The following is a 21,284-nucleotide window of genomic DNA, read 5'->3' as shown; positions in this document are numbered from 1 at the left end:
CGCAGCTGTCGTGACGAATGCACTCGCTGTATATTTTATATATATTTTTGTGGGAGGGACTTTGTTATTGGTGGTTGTTACTCGTGTGAATGAAATGATGCATTTATTAGATTATTAAAATCCTCGGATACCACTTCTTGGATTTTTATCGAAGAAATGGAGAATAGTAGACTATTCCTATAGGAAGTTGGGCGAAATGAAACAGTCGAAAATACAACTGTTTGATGCAATTCACGCAAAAAAAAAAATTTTACTATTTTTTTTATTAATTTTTGTTTATCAACTTTTTTTTTATTATTGGGAGCACTGATTAGAATAATAATTTTCCATCCAGTAAAAAAATTCAGAAAAGGAAATGAAACAGCAAAATTCAAAGTCCAGAGGAAGGCCCAGGGAGTGACCCAGAGGAAGAAAAAGAAAAATGTGATACTGAATTTCAATGAAATGAAAAAAAAAGTGTAATCGGTCTAATGTAATCAATTGAATTATAAGACGAATAAAAAATTATTATTCTCGTCAGTACTCCCAATAATGAAAAAAGTTAGTGAATAGAAGTTGATGAAAAAAATATTTTTTTGCTTGAATTGCGTCAAATAGTCGTTTTTCGGCTGTTTTATTTTGCCTCACCCTCCCCTATTTTTCATGGTTTCGATAGTTAGGAAAGTAGTTTTCATGCAAAAAATGCATTAAGAGAGGTCATTTAATTAACTTCCTGTATGGTAATAGTAATTGAAGGGGTGAAAAACTATTCATTATGAACAGCCTTAAGTGGAGTATAAGAGAGGTAAGTAATATTGCGAATAATTCCAGTGCAACGTTGCGGAATAGTGTAACGTAGAAAAATGGAATGTAGAAGATTTTGAAATGTTTTAGTATCTGAGGAATAAAAGTGGGTTTAGGAAAAAAATATCAAAAAACTATTTTTGTTGTAAATTTTCCCGGTTACAGAAAGTCCAAATAATAATTCCGCTTTCTTCAGAATAGATTCGGAGGTAGATCGAAACTATAGATTCCGAGATTTACTAGAGACTTATATGAACGAATCTGTTAATAGTGTGTATGAAAAATTGCCTCCAATTTTTTAACGTTTACTTCTATTCTGGAAGGGAAAGAAAATTCTTTCAAAAAAAATGAGCGTAACTGGAGCTAACGCAATTATTGTCAGAGATATTGAGGATTGGTTTTTTGTTTTAAAAACTTTTTTTCTTCGATTATAGTTACGAGTAACTATGAACAACAAAAAATGATTGAAACTCATAGATTTTGTCGGAAATTTTCTTAATTTTTCGAAAAAAACATAGTTTTTAAGTATTATATTTTGACATGGATAGCTCTAATAAAATAGTATATTGTGTTACAAGTGCGTAAAGACCACTCTTTCGCATGCACGCGTAACACATCCTATTTTTTGTGATACCTGCCACTGTTCACTGTTCACTGTTCGGAACGGTTGTGGGGGTAAAGTGGTTGTTTTTGTGCACGAAGTGTGTAAAACAAGCACTTTACGCACACTAAACGGTTTCGAAAAGTAAACTTTTCAGGCAGGTATCACAAAAAAAGTTGTAAACGGTCAGTTGAGGTTGTTCCCCACTGTTTTTTGTTTTTTTTTCTCATCGTAAAGGTCGGAAACTTTCCAAACCAACACCTATTTTTAATTTTGGTGCTCTAAAGAATATAATGGTGAAATGAAGAGAAAGATAAAATTTAGTCCTTCCAAAAAATGAGGTTTTCGAAAATAACTTGGAACCTAAGAGAGATGGAGAACTTTATCAATTAAATCAAAAATTTTATATATTAATCCAAACATTGGCTCCCGATTCAGTGGTCAATTAGTTTTTCTACAATATCTCAGGATTGAAGTAAAATACACGGAGAGAAAAACGAACACATGTCAAACAAGTCTTGTTTGGACCAACAAAATCGCTTGTTGAAAATTTCCAAAAAAGAATTTGTTTGGCTCGAATTTGATAGGTTCAAATATGAATAATTGTTCTGCTTTCGACAGCAACGAAATATTTGGCGTAAGAGGTGGATAATTCACACCAGAGGGTGCCTTTTCAGGATGACAATATCTCATATAGAGGAAAAATTATCAACAAATATTTTATCCCTAAGTTACACGATTGCTATGATATCATTATTGTGGGTCCCTATATTCCCTGCCCGAGGTACACATGCTATTTTCCGCCATGGCAGGCGCGAAGTGCACATTTGTGCACAATGGAAATCTGACTTTACGCCTAGGCTGTGACAGAAAATCCTTGCGGAAAACTTGCGGAATGCAATTGGGCACGACTACCCACAACCTAGAGAGGGAATATACTATTTTAACGCGCTTGCAAAAACAAGTTTGTTCTTTGCTTTCTGATGAGCGAGAGGAAAGAATCCTTTCCCACTTGAGGGTGGAAAGTTGGTCTCGAGGTAGGAAATAGTCCATACTCTGACATGTTCTGTGTCCAATTCGAGGTCGATTGAGTTTTTTCATTGGACTTTATGTTTTCGAGGTCGCTGATCACGAATCTGATAACCGTTTTTGCCAAATGTGGTTAGTTTTGTTTATTTATAACAATTTAATTGTTTATAACGCCATTACGCAAAAACGGTTGGAGCTACGAAATAAAGTTTCAAACAAAAAATATTCCTCGTCTAAAAATACAAAAACCTTGTCTTATAAAGTTTCTTCCTAGCTCTTATAGTTATTGAGATATTGATACTGAAAATAGGCGCGGAGCGCGGAGACGAGCGCGCACGGCCCGCTCCGCACTCCGCCCATGCTACAATAGAAACGGTTGGAGATTGAGAAAAATAGTTGAAATAAAAAATGTTCGTTATGAAAAAATATACAACTTTTGTTGTATAACATTTTTTCATTAATTTTTCAGCCTCAATTGCCCTTTCCCGCGATACAAAATACAAGTTATCGGATCCCATTATTAAACTTATCGGATTGAAATTTACCACAACTTTTAGATCATTCCATGACGAATAATTTTCATCTAGAAGATTCGTGATCAGCGACCTCGAAAACATAAAGTCCAATGAAAAAACTCAATGGACCTCGGATTGGACACAGAACATGTCACAGCGTATGAACTAAAAGTAATCAGTACTTTCCGCCCGAGGGAAGAACTGTCCACGTGCAGAATCACCACCCGAACCGAAGGCGAGGGTGGTAAGCACGTGGGTAAGGGTCCTTTATTTTACCTCCCGTGGCCAGGACGTTATTTTCCATTACGGCGTACCTAAGCGCAAAGTCAGATTTCCCTCCCGCGAAGGCAAATGCACACTTTGCGCCCGCCGTGGCGGAACTTAGTATTTCTCAATGTCCGGATCTTTTTGTTTATGAATTTCTGTTATCGTGGGTTCGATTTATAAAAATAATTACATGTAAACAACGCAGTAATGCACTTGTTGTGTGAAGATTTATAAAAAAACATCCAAAAAATATGCATATTATATCTTCAAGTTGCCTTTCGGAATCGAAAAACTTGAAAAAAGGAAAAAACTTAGATTGTAATGCGTCATAATCAATTACGAATTATCAATCATTGAAAATAAACGAGAATTGACAAGCAATTCAGATCCGTTATGAAGCAGAATAAACAATTCCTCACCCCCTTTAGCATTATTAGCAATGGTAAGTAATATCCTCCGCGGACATTTTTATTCCGAATAAACGAGAGAACGCTTGCGCATATTTCAAACACGTGGCTATCATGAGCTTTCTGACTGGAACACTTAACTGGAGCTTGCAGTATTGCGTGCGCTATACTTGAGTGAGCATTAACGTAGTCTACTCCATAACAATAAATTCCATTCGACTTTTTATTTAAGGAAACGCGTAACGCTATGTCTTCACTGCCATCCAAGAGTTTTATTGCATAGTTTGAGTGAACAACAACTACCCCAACATCTATCTATATAGAAATTCATAAAAAATATAAATTGAATATCATTTGATTATACTCAATTTATCAGTGAAGCAGCTAGAGGTAATGAACTAGGTCAAACTTTTTTTGTACTTTTTTTTATTTTTTCGGTAGTGAATCATTTTCGGTAAAAATCTCAATAAAACTTTTTGTAAATAATGAATTTTCAAGCAAGAATCCTTTAGTGATTTCTCTTACAATTATTCAATATTTAAAGAGACGTAGAAAAGTTAAATTCACTAATTTTTTTGTTACGACCTATGTTGATATTGAATAACAAAACGTGCAAAACATGCAACATATACTGTCAATATGAAACATAGAAACTATTATTTCTACAAGGAAAAATGGCATGACAAATAAAAAATGTGTTGTAACATTTTCTCCTAAATCCATTAGTCACCAAAAGATATTCACCAAAATCTCCAATACCGTTGAGAACTTAATCTCCTGAACCTGAAGAACTTAATTTCCGGTGAACTTGTAATTTCATACAAGTCCATTAGCACAAAGCCCATTACAGGATCAAATCGATATTAACAAAACGTTTTTAACACTTAATTAGACTATTATCGTGTACAATACTCATGGCTGAAAGTACTTACATTGCTTAAATTAATCAATTTCCTCGTATTTATTGTCAACCTCATATTTTCATCGGAAATTTTTCTAAAGGATGGCATCGAAAGAGGACTCAGCCAATGAAGCCGGTCAGCCCCCGAAGGACGACATCTACGAGAACCGTCCTGTCGCGAAGAAAATCATCCGGATAGTTACAGTGATGGCATATCTAGTGTCAGTGAGTTTTGTCGCAATAGTCCTAAGTAGCTACTACATATTCCTCTGGCACCCGCCCCCGGGGGGATCGTTAAGCTTGAAGGACCCTCACAGCGAATACCTGATGGAGAGCCCTCCACAGAGACCTAATAACAGAGCCATCAGCGAAATCATCGAGAAGATCAACCATTTCAGGAAAAATAACGTACGTCGAGGGCTCAACAGGACTACATCACTTCACGATGAATCAAAGGATGTGGAGAATTTAACGAAAATAATAAACCGTAATGAGAGCTACTGGCAACATGCTGACACATCGACGGATGTTTATCATTCTATCAGTGAAAATCAACTGGACGGATTTCTGAACGAATCTGCAACGAAGCTGGGGGGCTTGAAAGATGTCCCTGAGACGTCAAGTGAAGCTCCTTCGACGTCTGAAGGTCAAAAATATTTAAATGCAATCGGCACAACTGGAGGAGCTAACCGTGGTCGCGATGAAGGGAATGGGACTCATGGAGAGGATCCAGACGAGGGAGGAGTGGTTCAAGTGTCGACAGATAGTGCAGATGGTTTTAATGGAACGATGGAGACGAGCTCCCAGGATAAAAGAGGTTTTATTAATTTATTTAGTGTTTTTGAATTTAAAAAGCAGATGCCAGAATGATTCTGTTTTGAAACCCAGACAGCGGATTTTTGTGAGAATGACATCGCTGACTTCTACACGGAGAGAAATATTTAGTAAAAATCATGGGACAATTCACGTAATCCGCAATCGGGAATCGTTTTCCGGCAATTTTTATAGGAATGGAAGACAAGAAATCTGAAAAGTTCAGTGAATTTTTAGGTTCAAAACCGAACAAAGTACGAAATTGTCACGTAATTTTTACCGAAGAAGTAAAATCTTACAGAAACTTGCCGACTTATTATGCCTCTAGAATCAAAAATTCTGGAACGTTCAACAATTTTTATGACGCTGGTGAGTTATTTCTACGTTCCGTTCCGTAAAATTTCTCAATCGTTGGGGGAAAATTACGGAACAACTTATTGTCCCCACAGCGGTGAGTCATCAGACGGGTGGTCAATTTTTACGGAACGAATCGTAGAATTTACGTGGCCATTCAGATAATTTCAATTCCGACTCACACTTTTTACTGAATTATACTTCGCTCGCGGATTCCATTTCGAAACGTAATTTTTAGTGATGCCGGTAGACGCGAGAGAAACGAGACGAGAAGAATCATTCGAGAAACAATGACAGAAACGAAACGAGACGAGAAAAGCCGGTCGAGAACGAGAGAAATGAGAGACGAGACGAGAGACGAGAGTCGAGAGCCTCCCCCTCTGCCCGTCTGTGTATTTTTTTTCCGTGCAAATTGGATTATAGAGACGAAATAAGGCGAGACAAGATGATCTCTCAATTCTCGACGAGACGAGAGAAGAAATTTCTTTTGTATTTCGTTACGAGATGCGACGAGAGAAGGGTTTCCTGACAACGAGACGAGACGAGAAGATGTAGTATCTCATCTCGTCGCGCGGCATCACTGGTAATGTTTACTTTTTCTTCTGGTAATTTTTATTAAATTTTTCTCTCCGTGTAGACGATTTCTATGGGAAATTGATTATTTGTCGCTTGCGGGGGGAGTGCAGTAGTGAAGAAATGAAATATGATTTTATTTGAATTGACCATGAGTTTTTGTTAAATATTTCGAAAAATATTGGAAATAGTATGTTGATTGTCTATGCAAAAATTCTTTTCTCAAAAATTTCGACATCATCCTCAAATTCCGAGATACTTTCCGATAAATCATCCATTCTCGTGGAATTGCGTTAATCAGTAGATACAAAGCATAGACACGTAAAGCCGTAGAAATAGCTAACACGAGACGAATTGGTACTGGTAAGATTATCCATGTACTTGAGTCAATATCTGTAACAGGGTCGACAGACTGCATAGGGCTTCATATTATGTGACTTAACTTCAGGGTCAGCTTCGATAATTTTTTTACTTCTTTAGTGTAGCCGAATTGCTATTAGTCATGATTACGAAGGCAGACGTATAAATATAAGATGGAAGGAAGATGTAGATGTATGTAATATATATCTTTCGGGTAGAGGAGTAAATATTTACAAAAAGTCTAACTACACTTTATATTGTTCTTAAAACCGGAATATATCGCTTGTGGGGGAAGAGAACGAATCGTTTGAATGAGATAGGCAAGTAACTTTCGAACGTTATCTTGATTGTTTTTCCATCTTCATAATGTAAAATATATCACAATGGTGTATTCCATTGGATTTTACATCATGCAGGAGTTCCTAATAATTATGATTGTACAATCAAAAACAGTCGAAAAAAACTAAACATTTTCAAAAAGCGTATTTATTAAAGATTAAGCAATAAGTCCGATAGAGAGGAAATAGGGAATGGATAATTTATAATGGTAACTAACGATCTGATAGCCATTGACTACTGTTGACAAATGACCTAACAGCCATTAAATACATCAAATTATTAATTTGCTACTTCCTCTCTATTGGGTTTATTTGCCAATATTATTCAAAAACGCTCTTTGAAAATCTGCTTTTTTCAACATTTTTTTTTTATTATACAATCATAATTTTTGGAGACTCTAGGGTTATGGAAAACTGAATAGAAATTGGAGATCATTTCAGATTATCAAAATAAAAAAGATAACCAAGATCACGTTCGAAAGATGATCCACCCCGAGCCTTAAGGGTGTTTAGCCAATATCGGTAAATTGTCGGTAAATGTGTTTTTTTTCATGGTCAAGGAAAATTCTGCAATTTTTTCGGCTGGCAGCAGAACATATAAAACTAACTTTTCTAACGTTAAAAAAAAATTATTCGCAATAATCTCGGCAGAAACGAATAAACTAATTTTTCCATATACATGGGTTTTTATGAAATTTATGTTCAAATTGATAATAAACCTACTAGAAGACTCTAAAAATAGAAATAAAAATAGAAGGTAATGTGTAAAATCATACTGAATCCAATGGTCAGAGAAAAATCTAGGGTATCTGGGCAAAAAGAGGAAATATGTGAATGATTCTATCCCATATAAGCGCATGTTAACGCATGCATTTGGTGCATTTTGTCTATTTCATTTTTAAATACCCGAGTGGAAATTGCTTCAGGCCCACCTGAAGCACGATCAGAACTTGCTCAGGTTTTTGTAAGGTTCGACTGATCCGATGATTCCTGACGAGAACCTAACCAAGTTCTGATCAGGTAGACATGCCCGACGGCCTGGCGCAGTGAGTAAAGTCGTTGCCTCACGTGCGCAAGATTCCGAGTTCAAATCCCGGTCGGGCAGAATGGTGAGATCTAACCATTTTAAAGTCTTGATCATCATCGCAATATACTCAACCGAGTCGAAGCGATGTAAAATAACAATTAAAAAAAAAAATCAGGTAGACATGATCAGATGATGCCTGATGAGAACCTGACCAAGTTTTGATCCAGTAGATCGGATCCGAAACACTGCAGGATGATTCAGATCAAGTTCTGATCAGGTAGGCACGATCTCACCTTGAGGTCGGCTGCCTGACCCCAAAGTGATCAAATTCGGATTTGATGTGCTTGATCGACATTTGAAAGAGGTCAATTGAAGAGAAAATGATCAGATTCAGATCCGCTCCACCTGACATTAATTTTAATAAGTTTTTCGGATAATTTAATTAAATATTATTATACTATTCAAATTAACTTTTATCAACCATTATCAATAATTATTGTCAATCTTCAAAAAGGATCATTATACTATAATTAAAATAAATTGAATTAAATTAATTTAATTTAATGAATTTAATTTAATTAATCAATTTAATTAACAGCCAGCCCTTCTCAAATGTACAGAAGGGAGGGATGATGATGCACCGAAATGATCTTGAGAAAACAAAATCACCAAATATCTATTTATTTATTAGTGTTATTGTTATTATCATTATTATTATTATTCATTAATGAAATAAATAAAAATTTAATTGAGCATATTTCATCTCTGAGAATACACGCGCACATCCGCGAGATCAGGAATAATCGTAAATTCAACGAATACCCCGATACAAATCATACAGGCAACGTACAGTTTACTCAATAGTAATAGCGCAATAGCGTAGTGGTTAGGGCATAGGGTTAGCAATCATAGGGTCCCTGGTTCGATCCCCAGCATCGGTAAAAAAATAATAAGCTTTTTCAGAGGTAATAACAGTAGAGATTCATTAAGAGAGGCGGCCTACGGTGAATGAATTGAATTATCTTTTGTTTTGGATTAATTATCATTGATAATTTTTCTTGATACTGACAGACAGGTCATCTGGTTTTCATACAGTTGACTTGATCAAGTTCGGATCTATTCGTCCTGATCAAATCCGGATTGGTCAGACGCGTAACGTCTGATCAAGATCGGATCCGTCAACTTGATCAATACCTGATCAGTGGTCAGGTCTAACCTGATCCAAACTTGATCAAGACCTGACGAGAATTTCCACTCGGTTAATGAACATAGGTTGGTGGATTAAAATTTGTATCAAAGTGAAGAAAATATCTTCATCTCTCAGTTGAAAAAAATTAATTTTTTTCAAGTACTTGCGATTTTAGATAAACATCCTTAAATTGAAATAAGAGAAAGTAAATATATGAGAACGTCTTTAGGAAATTTATAACAGTATATTTCTAACGTAGGGAGGTAAAATGAAGCAGTCATGCTCACGTGCGGAATTACCCGAGCAGAAGGCGAATGCGGTAAGCACGTGGGTAAGGGTGTTTTATATTTTATCTCTTTCGGTTAGAACGGTGTTTTTTGCCTCGGCGTGGGCGCAAAGTCAGATTTCTCTCCCGCGAAACGGAAGGGAAATGTGTATTTTGCGCCCGCCGGAGCAATTACACACACATAACGCATCTTCCTCTCTGCATTTATGGCGAAAAATCGAACTATACCGTGCCGTTATGATGAAATAGTATATTGTGTTACACAAGTGCGTAAAGAACCACTTTTTCACACGCACGCGTAACACATCCTATTCTTTGTGATATCTGCCAAGTTCACTGTTCGGAGTGGTAGTGGTGGTAAAGTGGTTGCTTTTGTGTACGAAGTGCGTGAAATGAATTTCGAGTGCGTAAAGCGAAGCTTTACGCACGAGAATTTACTTTACACACGGTCTCTGAACTTTATGCACGACGTGCGTAAGACAAGTACTTTACGCACAGTAGATGGTTGCGAAAAGATAACTTTTCAGGTAGGTATCACAAAAAATAAAGTGCACCGAGGAAGGAAAATAATAATATGCACAGGACATCAAAACTCGCGTGTGGATTACGGCCCGCGCGGCGAAGCCGAGCTTGCAATCTACTGGGGGCGCCGATTATGAACACGCGCTCACAGCGGTGTGCACTGGGGTTCTGTTCCGTGATTGGTCAACCTGCAGATCACAAAAGACAATCGACCAATCTCGGAACAGAACGTGTGTTCATAATCGCTGCCCTGCAGCAACGTCTGTAAAGCGCGCTCCGCGTGCGTAAATTGCCAGTTTACAGATTGGCGTGCAACAAAATACTATTGCATTATTCTTTTAAATTATTTTCTGGAAGTTATTTCCTTTACAAGGATATCTCAAAAACGAATTAATTTAAAGAGAAAACTCAAAATCAATTGAAGATCAGTTGTGGAAGGAAAATTCCATAGCCCTTCTATAACATACCCTAACCAATAATCCAATAAATGGAGGGATGTAGGCATCTACAAGGGTAACTGACGTGTTTGTTCAACTTAGTGATTGAAAACCTCTCGATCTTAATGATCTTGAAACAAAGGTGTGTCTTAGATACACTTCAACGCTATTGACCTCTTGAAAAAAGTTCTTAGAACCTGAGCATATCAAAATAAAAATTTAATAAACAAGAAAATTGCACGATTTCTTCGTTCCATCAACGTAAGGGGAGTATAAAAAGAATCTTCAAATGAAAAATTCATCATTAACATTTGGCAAAATCTCTCAGCACATTATAGTCCTCACGCTAGCTATATGGTGTTCTCTCGAAAAAGAGGTCCTCGACTAAATATGATCGATATTCACTAATTCGAGGGTGTGGAACACGAATATGTTGGTTTTTTTCCATCCGATTGGGCGAAGGCATTGTTATTAATAGTTTAATTGTTTAAATCGCCATAACTCAAAATCTATTAATGCTATCGAAAATTTTTCAAACAAAAAATATTTCTTTTATGAAAATGAACATTTATTGTTATATGAATTTTTCTCCTTACTAACATAGATAAAAAGATATCGGGGGTGGGAACGAAACAGGCGGCGCGGCAGCCCTTACACTACGCGTCAGCACCCTAGAGAGCATTTAGTCGTGAACTCGAACGAAATAAGAAAAAATGGTTCGAATAATAAATATTCGTCATAAAATTTTACATAAAATTACTTATCTGGCATTTTTATTAATTTCTAGTACTTAATGCGATATTTACGTTTTTGTTCTGGATGGTGAGTAAAATCAGTGATTCAGTCATCACTCAACTGTAATTATCTCATTAACTCGTGTGATTATGAGAAAATATTTGCAGACCTCATATATAAACAGATCCACGCCAAATGCGAAACCCATAAAAGTCAATGTCGGGGATTTTTTTGCCGATTTTTTTCTGAGAAGTTAGGCATCAAACGAACATTTTGAAAGAACAAAAATTTAAAAATGTTAATAATTGCGGGAGTTATGATTTTTTGAAAATTTCCGTTTTTTTTTCAATGAAAAATTTTTTTTTCAGATCACCATCAATATTTGACGCCTCATTAGAGCTATTAAATTTCTTTTCAGCACACTTAAAGAACTTGAAAAAAACTTCAAAATGAGACGTCATTCGCTACATTCGCTTTAGATTTTCAGGATTTATGCAGCAAAAGGTGTTTTTTGTTCAATCACAATTTTCTCAAAAACCTAAGTTTTTTTAAATCTGAAATTTTTACCAAAAATAGTCGATAAAATGATGAATATTTTGGCGTAAATTCCAGTTAGTCTTTCAGAATAGTTTGACAGATATAAAATTTTTAAATAAGCAAATTAATAAAAATGATGGAAAATCGCTGTTAATCATCGAATTATCTCACGAATGAGCACATTTTTAAATTGAACATCGATAAATGGAACGTTTTAGGCTCTAGAGAAAAGAATCTAGGGAAAAAATTGCTCCCTCCATCTCTCCTCGTCGGGATTTTTACAGATTCATGAGAGAAGATATACGAATAGACTGAAATCATAGTCATTCACTATTGGAAATAATAACTCCAAATTATTAAGGATGTTTATTCAAAATCACAAGTATTTTCACAAGAAATTGACAAAACACACCAAATGCAGGCGCTAACATGCGCTTGTATGAGATGGAATCTTTCAAATATTTCCTCTTTTTGCTACGGTACTCCAGATTTTTTGGGGGGCATTCGATTTATTATAGTTTTCCATATTACTTCCTATTTTTATTCCTATTTTTAGAGTCTTGTAGTGGGCGAATTATCGATTTGAACATAAATCCCATAAGATCCCGTGTATAACAAAAAATTTGTTTATTAATTTCTGCCGAGGCTATTGTGATTAATTTTTTTTCAACATCAAAGAAGTTAATTTTATATGTTCTGGTATCAGCGAAAAAAATTACAGAATTTTCCGTGATGATGAAAAAAAGTGACATTCACCGATAATTCACCGGCACTGGCTAAACATCCTTGAACAAAAGTCTTCCTTATTTCGAAAATTGTACAATGTTAATACAATTCTCATTAATCTTTCAGTAACTTCTTTTGATAATCAACAAATTTTCGAGAGATCGCATTTTCAACTCGTTTAGGAATAGTGAATATATTGGATATGGATCTTTTCAAATTAGTAACTTTATTAGTAACTTTTTCAAATTAGTAACTTTACATAAAATTTGTTCAAATGGTATAGTCACAAATTTTGGCACCGTTGGATCTTTATATATCGAAGAGCCACAACGTTTCAATAAAGACGCAAACAATTTTTTGCAATCAAAATTCTTATCCAAAATAAAACCCATCCACCATTTGTCTTGATAAATAATAATTACTTCAGATTGAACTGACTCGAGTGATAGTAAATTGTCGGCCAATTTGAACGTTTCATGCCGATTTGAAGATGAGAAAGGTTTGACCATCATGCTACCAGTTGAAGTCAGTATATAACAGTGATAGTCGCGAATCCCTAAGATGCCTTTAACGTTTGCAAGTGGTAAATTTCATTTTTTTCTACATTCCAAAATCTCATCTTTTGTCATATTAATTGTAGTGATATTTAAAAGATTTTTTCGCGCCCAATCGTGGAGTTCCTGCACATTTCTTATTTTGTCTGTCAGAAGCCATTAGAGACTAGCTCGCTTGGCTGTATAGGCCTTCTAGTAGAAGTTTATCCTTCGGAGGGTACCCCCACTCTACGTAATTTCCACACATATGCTTGTCCCCCACTCCAAAAATCCACGGATAATCTTCTCGAAGACAGCCTATACGTTTAAACGTTCCACCTATTCCGTCACAAGGGCCTTTCCCATGATATGATATATAGAAGTGCCATTCAGCATCGACACCATGATCATGTTTATAAAGACAAATGTTGGGGAAATTTCCCTTATTCTTGTATTAACTCATCTATGTAATATATCATATTTTTCTAGTTACCCATTTTCAATACAAAATGCGCTCATTCGTGAGATAATTGGATGATTAACAGTGATTTCCCATCATTTTCAGTAGTTTGGTTATTTGAAAATTTTATATCTACCAAACCAGTGCGAAAGACTGACTGAAATTTACGCTAAAATGTTCATCATTTTATCGACTATTTTCGGTAAAAATTTCAGATTTTTAAAAAATTAGGTTTTTTATAAAATCGCGATTGAAAAAGAACACGTTTTGCCGCATAAATCCCGAAAATCTGCAGCGAATGTAGCGAATGACATCTCATTTTGTAGGTTTTTTCATGTTCTTTAAGTGTGCTGAAAATAAATTTAATAGCTCTAATGAGGTCTCAAATATTGATGATCTGAAAAAAAAATTGTTTATTGAAAAAAACCGGAAATTTCCAAAAAATCATAACTTCCGCAATTATTAATATTTTCAACTTTTTTTCTTTCAAAATGTTTACCTGATGCCCAGCATTTCAGAAAAAAATCGGAAAAAAAATCCCCGCCATCGACTTTTTTGGGTTTCGCATTTGGCGTGGATCTGCTCATATGCATTATTGCATGACAAACATTTTTTATCCGCAAATTTTTTTTCTCCACTCTATTGAGATGTCCAGAAGTTTTGACCCTTTTACTTTATTTTTTCGAGGTCGCTGATTGCAAATATGATAACTATTTTTGCAAAATCATTCGCTAATTGTTTACAACAATTTAATTGTTTAAACCGTAAGATCGCAGAACCGGGCGAAGATAGGGGAAAAAGTTTCAAAGAAAAAATGTATCTTAGCTAAAAATGGGCATATATTGTTTCATAACTTTTTCTTCTAGCTATCACAGTTGCGGAGATATCGCGGATGCAATTCCAACGTTTGGCGCATTTTTCCAGTTTTTTTTTCAGCGAAATGGTTGCACGGAGGAAGAAATAGTTAGAATAAAAATGATGATGTTCATCACAAAAAGATACACCAGATATTCTATTGACTGCAATTATTTCTAGTAGTTTTCGAAATATTGAACGTTTTATAAGCGATCGCGGGACAAATTCAAATTCCGTTGTTAATTAAACCGTGATTACCTCGTTAACTGTTAATAATGGACCTAAATGTCTAATAACTCAAACAAATTTTGTTTGAACCTTTTTCCCCTATTTTCAACCGCGATCTTGTGATTTAAACAATCAAATTGTTATAAACAAATAGACAGCGGATGATTTTGCGAAAACGGTTGTCATATTGGCAATCAGCGACCTCGAGAACATAGAGTTGAATGGTAAAATCTTCTGGGCATCTCAATGTGCACAGTGCCCCTGGCATTTTGACTACTCCCGATATTCTTTTGATAGATAATTCTCGAACGAGTGGAGATAGAAAAAAAATATTCGGACAAAAAATGATTGCCATTCAATAATGCAGATATTAGGTCTGTAAATATTGTCTAATCACACGAGTTAATGAAATAATTACGGTTGAATGATGACTGGAACACTGATTTAATTCCACGGAAAGAAATGTTCAGTAAAAATTACGGAACTCACAGTTCATTTTCATAAAAGAAATATTTTTTGTTTGAAAATTTATTCGATAACGTTGATAGATTTCAAGTTATGGTGATTTCAGAAATTAAATTGTTAATAACAATACCTTCGTCTAACCGGATGGAAAAATAGCCAACATATTCGTGTTCTACATCCTCCCATCAGTAAGTATCGATCATATTTTGACGGGGACCTCATTTTCGGGATAAAACCGTACCTAGCGTGAGGACTATTATGCAACCTGTTATCTTTTTACATTATTACGTGAATATTTTGACAATCGTATTATCTAACATTCACTGCCTCAAATATTCACATATGAATATAAATTTTATTGGTTTCCTATTAGGATTTTCCGCGCAATTTTCTTCTTGGACTTCGTAATGAAAAACGAATATAAATACAACGGAAAAAACGACAAGATACAAATGTGATTTCTAAAAGAATTTCAATAAAGTTCCGGCAAAAATTGAATGGAATTTCCTAGTAAAAGTCTTCCCCTTGAAATTTTTCCTACATGTCTCAAAAAATTGCCTTATCCAGTAAAATTGACATCGAATCATGAAAAAGAAGATGAATACGCAGAAATGACGCACATTAGGTTGCCGTGAGTGTTCGATTGGCATACGAAGCTCTCCTCATCAAGTAATCCCCACCATCAATTTTAAAAAACCATAAAAAGTTCGTTAAGAGAATATTTCATACCCGAACTGCGCAGGCTCGCACAAACACCAGACAAGAGTATTTTGTATCAAACCACGCAGACTCTGCTCCAGAAATAGAACAATGTCGGAAAAGGACTGGCGTGACCCGTGGGTGTAGCCCAGAATGAATATTAAATTCCAAAGGCCCCGAAAATCATATAAATGTTATAATTAATTGTGTCAATTAATTAATTATGCAAATACCGAGGAAAATGAGTGCGCAGAACGTTATGGCGAGTATAAGTCGGACACTAGGGACTCGGCACGACTCAAATGTGAAAGCTTCCAACGAAGTTAAATTCGCGGGTGAAGAGAGTAAGGATAAGTTGTACGAGCCCAAACATCGGCAGAAGGCCTTCCGGGTTATGACGGTTGTTGCGTATGTAATATCTGTGAGTCTTGCCGCGATCATATTGTCGTTGTATTATATGTTCATCTGGGATCCTAAGGATCATTCGAGGTTCGCTATCAGGGCTGGTGCAAAGCACAATCTCACGGCGAAAGTTGAGTGTGTTAACCCGACGTTACCAGCTGGGGTGGAGCTTGCGGATGTCATTGGTAATTAGGGGCAAGCTCAGGATTTTATAGAGAAATTAACAGAATTTCCTCATGATTTTTCGTATTTCAAAGTTGATAAAAAGCAAGATTAAGTAACATCAATGTTCCTACATCATCAAAATCTCCCGATCGGATGATGCGATTCAAATAAATTAAATATTATTTTTCAGCTTGAAAATTTCAGTAGCGAAGCGGGAAACCGGATTAAGTCGATTTTGACTTTTGGTCAGTTTTTCATGGATATCTCTCTTAGATTCCGAACCCTCGATTCTTTTTTATATCCCTCAATTGGCTCTACAAAAAAGGTCATGACAAAAATTTTTCTATCTCTTTTACATTCCGAGATATTCGCCAAAAACTGGCCAATAGTCAAAATCGACTTAACCCGGTTTACCGCTTCGCTACTGAATTATCTTCAATATGAAAAAAAATTGGTGAATTATATTATGTCAATTTTGAGATATTGCCAATTTAAAATGATTTATTTTTAAAAATGAAATAAAATGGGTTTTCATGAATCGTCAATATTTCTCGAATCAGTCGTGTCATTTAACCCTCTTTCGTGCGGGCGTTTTCACCACTTCGCTATGGCGCGCTATGAGACTTTCTCTCATTGAATTTTCCACTCCATAGGAAATATACCGTAAAAGTGCAACTATTTGGCTATCATTTTTTAAATGTCTCAGGTAACTCTTCAAGCTTATTCTGGTAGTGATAAAAGTTGTCTATCGTTCAGGATTAAGTAGGAAAAAAATAGTTTCCACTCCATAGGAAATATACCGTAAAAGTGCAACTATTTGGCTATCATTTTTTAAATGTCTCAGGTAACTCTTCAAGCTTATTCTGGTAGTGATAAAAGTTGTCTATCGTTCAGGATTAAGTAGGAAAAAAATAGTTTCCACTCCATAGGAAATATACCGTAAAAGTGCAACTATTTGGCTATCATTTTTTAAATGCCTCAGGTAACTCTTCAAGCTTATTCTCGTAGTGATAAAAGTCGTCTATCGTTCAGGATTGAGTAGGAAAAAAACAGTTTCTTCGGTTTGGCCGAAATTTTCCACGTGTTACGGGTGTGGGGCCCGCCTTGCTGAACCCCAAACACCACCACCTGTGGCGATATTTGGCTCTATTCTTACGAAAAGCCGATGAGAGGTTCTCTCAACGCGCGTTTCAAGGATGCTGGTGGAACCGCGCGCCTACTGACGCGTTAAATAGAGACTTTTTCTGGCTTTCACAGAAGAGGGTTACATGTAGGGACCATTTTTGGATTGACCCATACCTCGTGATTCAAACTGACCGGTCAACTTACCCAATTGTCAGTCATTTTTTCTCTTTGTCTTTTATGCTGAAAAATCGTCTATCTAAATGTAATCTGACCGTCATTTTTATGCTCCATTATTTTTTTTTTTCATTTTCTTCATGTTTTTTTAAAAGAAATTTGAATGAAATTATGAATAATACCAAACCGGAAATAAAAAATTTAGAGAATATTACCTTAGTATGGAATTGAAAAAAATCTGAAAAGTTTCGTAGCTTTTTGTTTATTTATTATTATCATAGAACCCATAAAGCTCAATTATAGAAAAACAGTCGTATAAAATTTTTCATTGGATCAATGATGTCGGAAATCTTCTCATTTAAGAACTAATTAAAGAATTCTCTCAAATATACGGAGACTAAAGCAAGCTATCTCTTGCTAAAACTTGGAGAGCTCTAAGGTCCAAGGCTCAGCCCAGGAGTTGAATTTCAAAGTAAAACGGTAACATGATGAACGATATCTGTTGCGCTCTATCTAGATGTAAAATGACCGTCAAGATTTTTTTTGGTCATTTTTGTAGCGCGAAATTTCGTTACGTTTTTTCTGACCAAAAATGATCAGTAATTGGTCTTCAGTCAGTAACGTGTAATTTATTTGTTAAATGACGGTAAATTGACCGGTCAGCATTGTCCGTTGCATCCCTAGTTACATGAGTTAACTCTAGTTTGGTGACCATAGGAGGGAAACGCCGCAGAAGGTCGATTTTTTTTTCTTACCATTGACTGGCTGAGCGGAAAAATCCTAAAAAATTAGAATGCGTCAATTCAAGTGTCTAGAAAATTATATTTTTTTAAATTATTTATATCCACAATTCCTGAAGAAAAAAAATTATTTCTAACAGACGGGCAATTTTTTCCCATGCTAAATGAAATTGCCCGTTGTGCAACATTGCCGAAGTCTCGCTAAACGCGCCCGGGCAGTATAGAGTGAATTCGGCAACGCTCGGGCCTAAATAACACGGCGGCGATTCCCTGCGGAGGTGACCAAAATCGCAAGTTCTCATATGGTGACCAAACTAGGGTTAATGTTGATTTTCAAGCTTAAAAAATTTTCATGCAAATAAAAATTGTCGAATTCTGTTCTACTGACCCCGAATTAATAGGAAAAAATCCATTTTGTTCCCAGGAATTCAAGAGAAGACAACTACGAAACCGAACACAACAGATTCCCTAATCAAACAAAAATTGATTTATTCACCTGTTTACAAAGAGGAGGACCAGCGCATCGAGAGGCTTACGGAATTAGAAGCCTCCCTCGATCCCTTGCCAACTATCAACCCCACAAACTCGGAATACGAGGATATCTCTGAAGAAAACGTTGAAGAACCCTTAGATATCGAATTCGATAGCAATACCTTACCGCGTAGATAAATTCCGAGGTATTGCTGAGTCGTTAGAATTATTGATTCGTGTTATAGTGGACCAAAAAAGTAATAACTACTCTCGAAATTGGTAACATCAACAATAATTAGGAGAAAGAACTCAATTTTTTTTTATCAGAAAATATCTTCCAGTACTTAGTACCAATTTTATAGATAGGAAAGAGGGGGGTACAATGAAACAGTCGAAACATAAATATTTAACGCAACTCAAGTAAAAAAATTTTTTTTTGTTAAATATTTTTTTTATTAACTTTTTTTTATTCTTGAGAGTACTAATGAGAATAATAATTTTTCATCCAGTAGAATGAAAAGTTATTGAGAAGTTTTGACGGAAGAAAATTTTGTCAATGGCTTAATTGAAAACAAAATGAAATAGCAAAATCCAAAGTCCAGAGGAAGACCCAGTGGGAAACTCAGTGGGGAAAAACGGAAAATGTAATGCTGAATTTCAATCGAATGAAAAAAGAAAAGTAGAATCGGCCTAATTTAATCAATTGAATTATAAGACGAATAGAAAATTATTATTCCCATCAGTACTCCCAATAATAAAAAAAAGTTGACGAAAAAAAAATTTTTTGGCTTGAATTGCGTCAAACAGTCATTTTTCGACTGTTTCACGTTGCCCCACTCTCCCCTAAATATACGTTATATTCATAGGTTGCATTCGATAAAAGAATATTTTTGTGAATTTTGTTAATGTTCAGTTGTGCTTAACACTCTAACCTGATTAAAACTTTTACTTGCCTTCTCGGCACTGGAGTGGGGAGAGCCCATTCACATATTACACGGGGACCGTGGGAAATAGTTTAGTCAGATATAAGGGTTACTTTAACACTCAATAATATAATTTTTTTATAAGAAAAGAAATTGACAGTGCAAAAATACTTGGAATTAAACGTTGTGAATAAATTATTGTGAAAAATTGACATTTTATGTTAACCAATATTTAAGGGAAAAATCCCAAAGTCGCAATTTAATGATTTAATACTAGGGGGCTTCGCTCGCCAACCCCCCCCCCCGCTGCTCCCTGCTCCCGCAAATCATTTGTTCCAATTTTTTTTTGGTCTAATAATTTTGTACGTCCAATTCCGGGGAAAAATGAAAAAACATGTAATGCGCGCACAAAATTTATTCAATATATCAACTCAAACTTTACTGTTGTGGAACGATCAATGAATGATTCTTCGTCAAGTGGGCCACCTATTTTCATCATGTCTGCAAATTCATTTAAGGTGGTTTTTTCTCGGTTCCTATATATTTTTGGGGATTTTAAAGATTTTTTTCATATTTTTAATAATAATAGGAGTCTAGGTACGAGACAGGTGAACGACTTATCGATTTTATTCACTCTCAACTTACTGGTGGGGGGAAAATAATTTTAAAAATACATAAAAAATCTATTTTTCCTCAGCTTTCCAGTAAAAATATTTGCAAATTTTTTCGAATAGAAATAAGCCCAAAAAATGCGAAAAAACTAGAAAAAACAGTGTGAAAGCGTGATTTTGAACCTTCGGGCCGGGTTGATTTTGATAAAAAAAATTCAAGGATACTTGTATTATTACACTTATCTTTCAGTGAAGAGGGCATCATGGGATCGCCAGTCTTTCTTAGGAAAAAAAATTGAAAAGTGAACTCAATGATTCTGATCTTTGGATATTGAGGCATACTTCCTCTTTTTTCTGGAAATTTCCATTCAAAGAGTTATTCCGTTTGTGACGAGGTATATTCATTTATTTTTTATTACTTTTCTACATATTTTTTCCTACTACACACTGCCGNGATACCCCTTCCCCAGACTTTTCCCCTCATCGCCCCTCTACCCCTGCTCATGGACATCACGAAGACATTAGCCGAAGGAAGACATCAGTTCCGGCCCCACCCGATCAATTGGAGAAGCCATCGCCCCCTGGAAATTCCCCATACTGGACCCCCGAATATTCAACACCTGCAATAATCCCTTGCGAGACATCCCTGGATTGTGGTCATCGTCACCACTCACCCGTGCTGATTGGCCCCGATTGCTCCTGAATTAAAACCCAAAGGACTTCGACACCTGACGAACCCCCACGAATCGCGGAGGAAAAGGAAAGACCGTCACTCGTGTAACCGCTGTCTTAGACCCTGCCACGTGCGCCCCAAGAGTTGAAGAAACAGTGCAAATACCCCGAAGAATCCGTATATTGGATTTTGTGTTCGAGTAAAGAGGATTTTTGGTGCCCGAGCTCATCCCGATTCTAAATACCGTGCCCCTGGAGTCTGGAAGGAGAAACGAAGGCTCAATCGCTGGAGTCGCTGAAGGACCCGGATTAGACCTTAACTGGAAGTCGTGAGTACGAGTTGTCCCCCTCATTTCCCCCT

General features: G+C 35.9%; 1 protein-coding gene across 1 annotated transcript; it reads left to right on the top strand.

The window, feature by feature from the left end:
* The first annotated feature begins 3,775 nt into the window (after positions 1 to 3,775).
* LOC107041930 lies at positions 3,776 to 19,201 on the top strand. Its single transcript, XM_015262744.1, has 3 exons — positions 3,776 to 3,992; positions 4,605 to 5,320; positions 18,671 to 19,201. Exons 2-3 carry the CDS (start codon positions 4,606 to 4,608, stop codon positions 18,913 to 18,915), a joined length of 960 nt encoding a protein of 319 aa, XP_015118230.1. The 5' UTR covers positions 3,776 to 3,992; position 4,605; the 3' UTR covers positions 18,916 to 19,201.
* Positions 19,202 to 21,284: the final 2,083 nt, after the last annotated feature.

Source organism: Diachasma alloeum, unplaced genomic scaffold (genome assembly GCF_001412515.2).
Source record: "Diachasma alloeum isolate Michigan unplaced genomic scaffold, Dall2.0 Dall_scaffold_00394, whole genome shotgun sequence".
In the NCBI taxonomy this organism is placed as follows: domain Eukaryota; kingdom Metazoa; phylum Arthropoda; class Insecta; order Hymenoptera; family Braconidae; genus Diachasma; species Diachasma alloeum.
The sequence above is the reverse complement of the archived record's forward strand: the minus strand, read 5'-3'. Positions and strand labels throughout refer to the sequence as shown.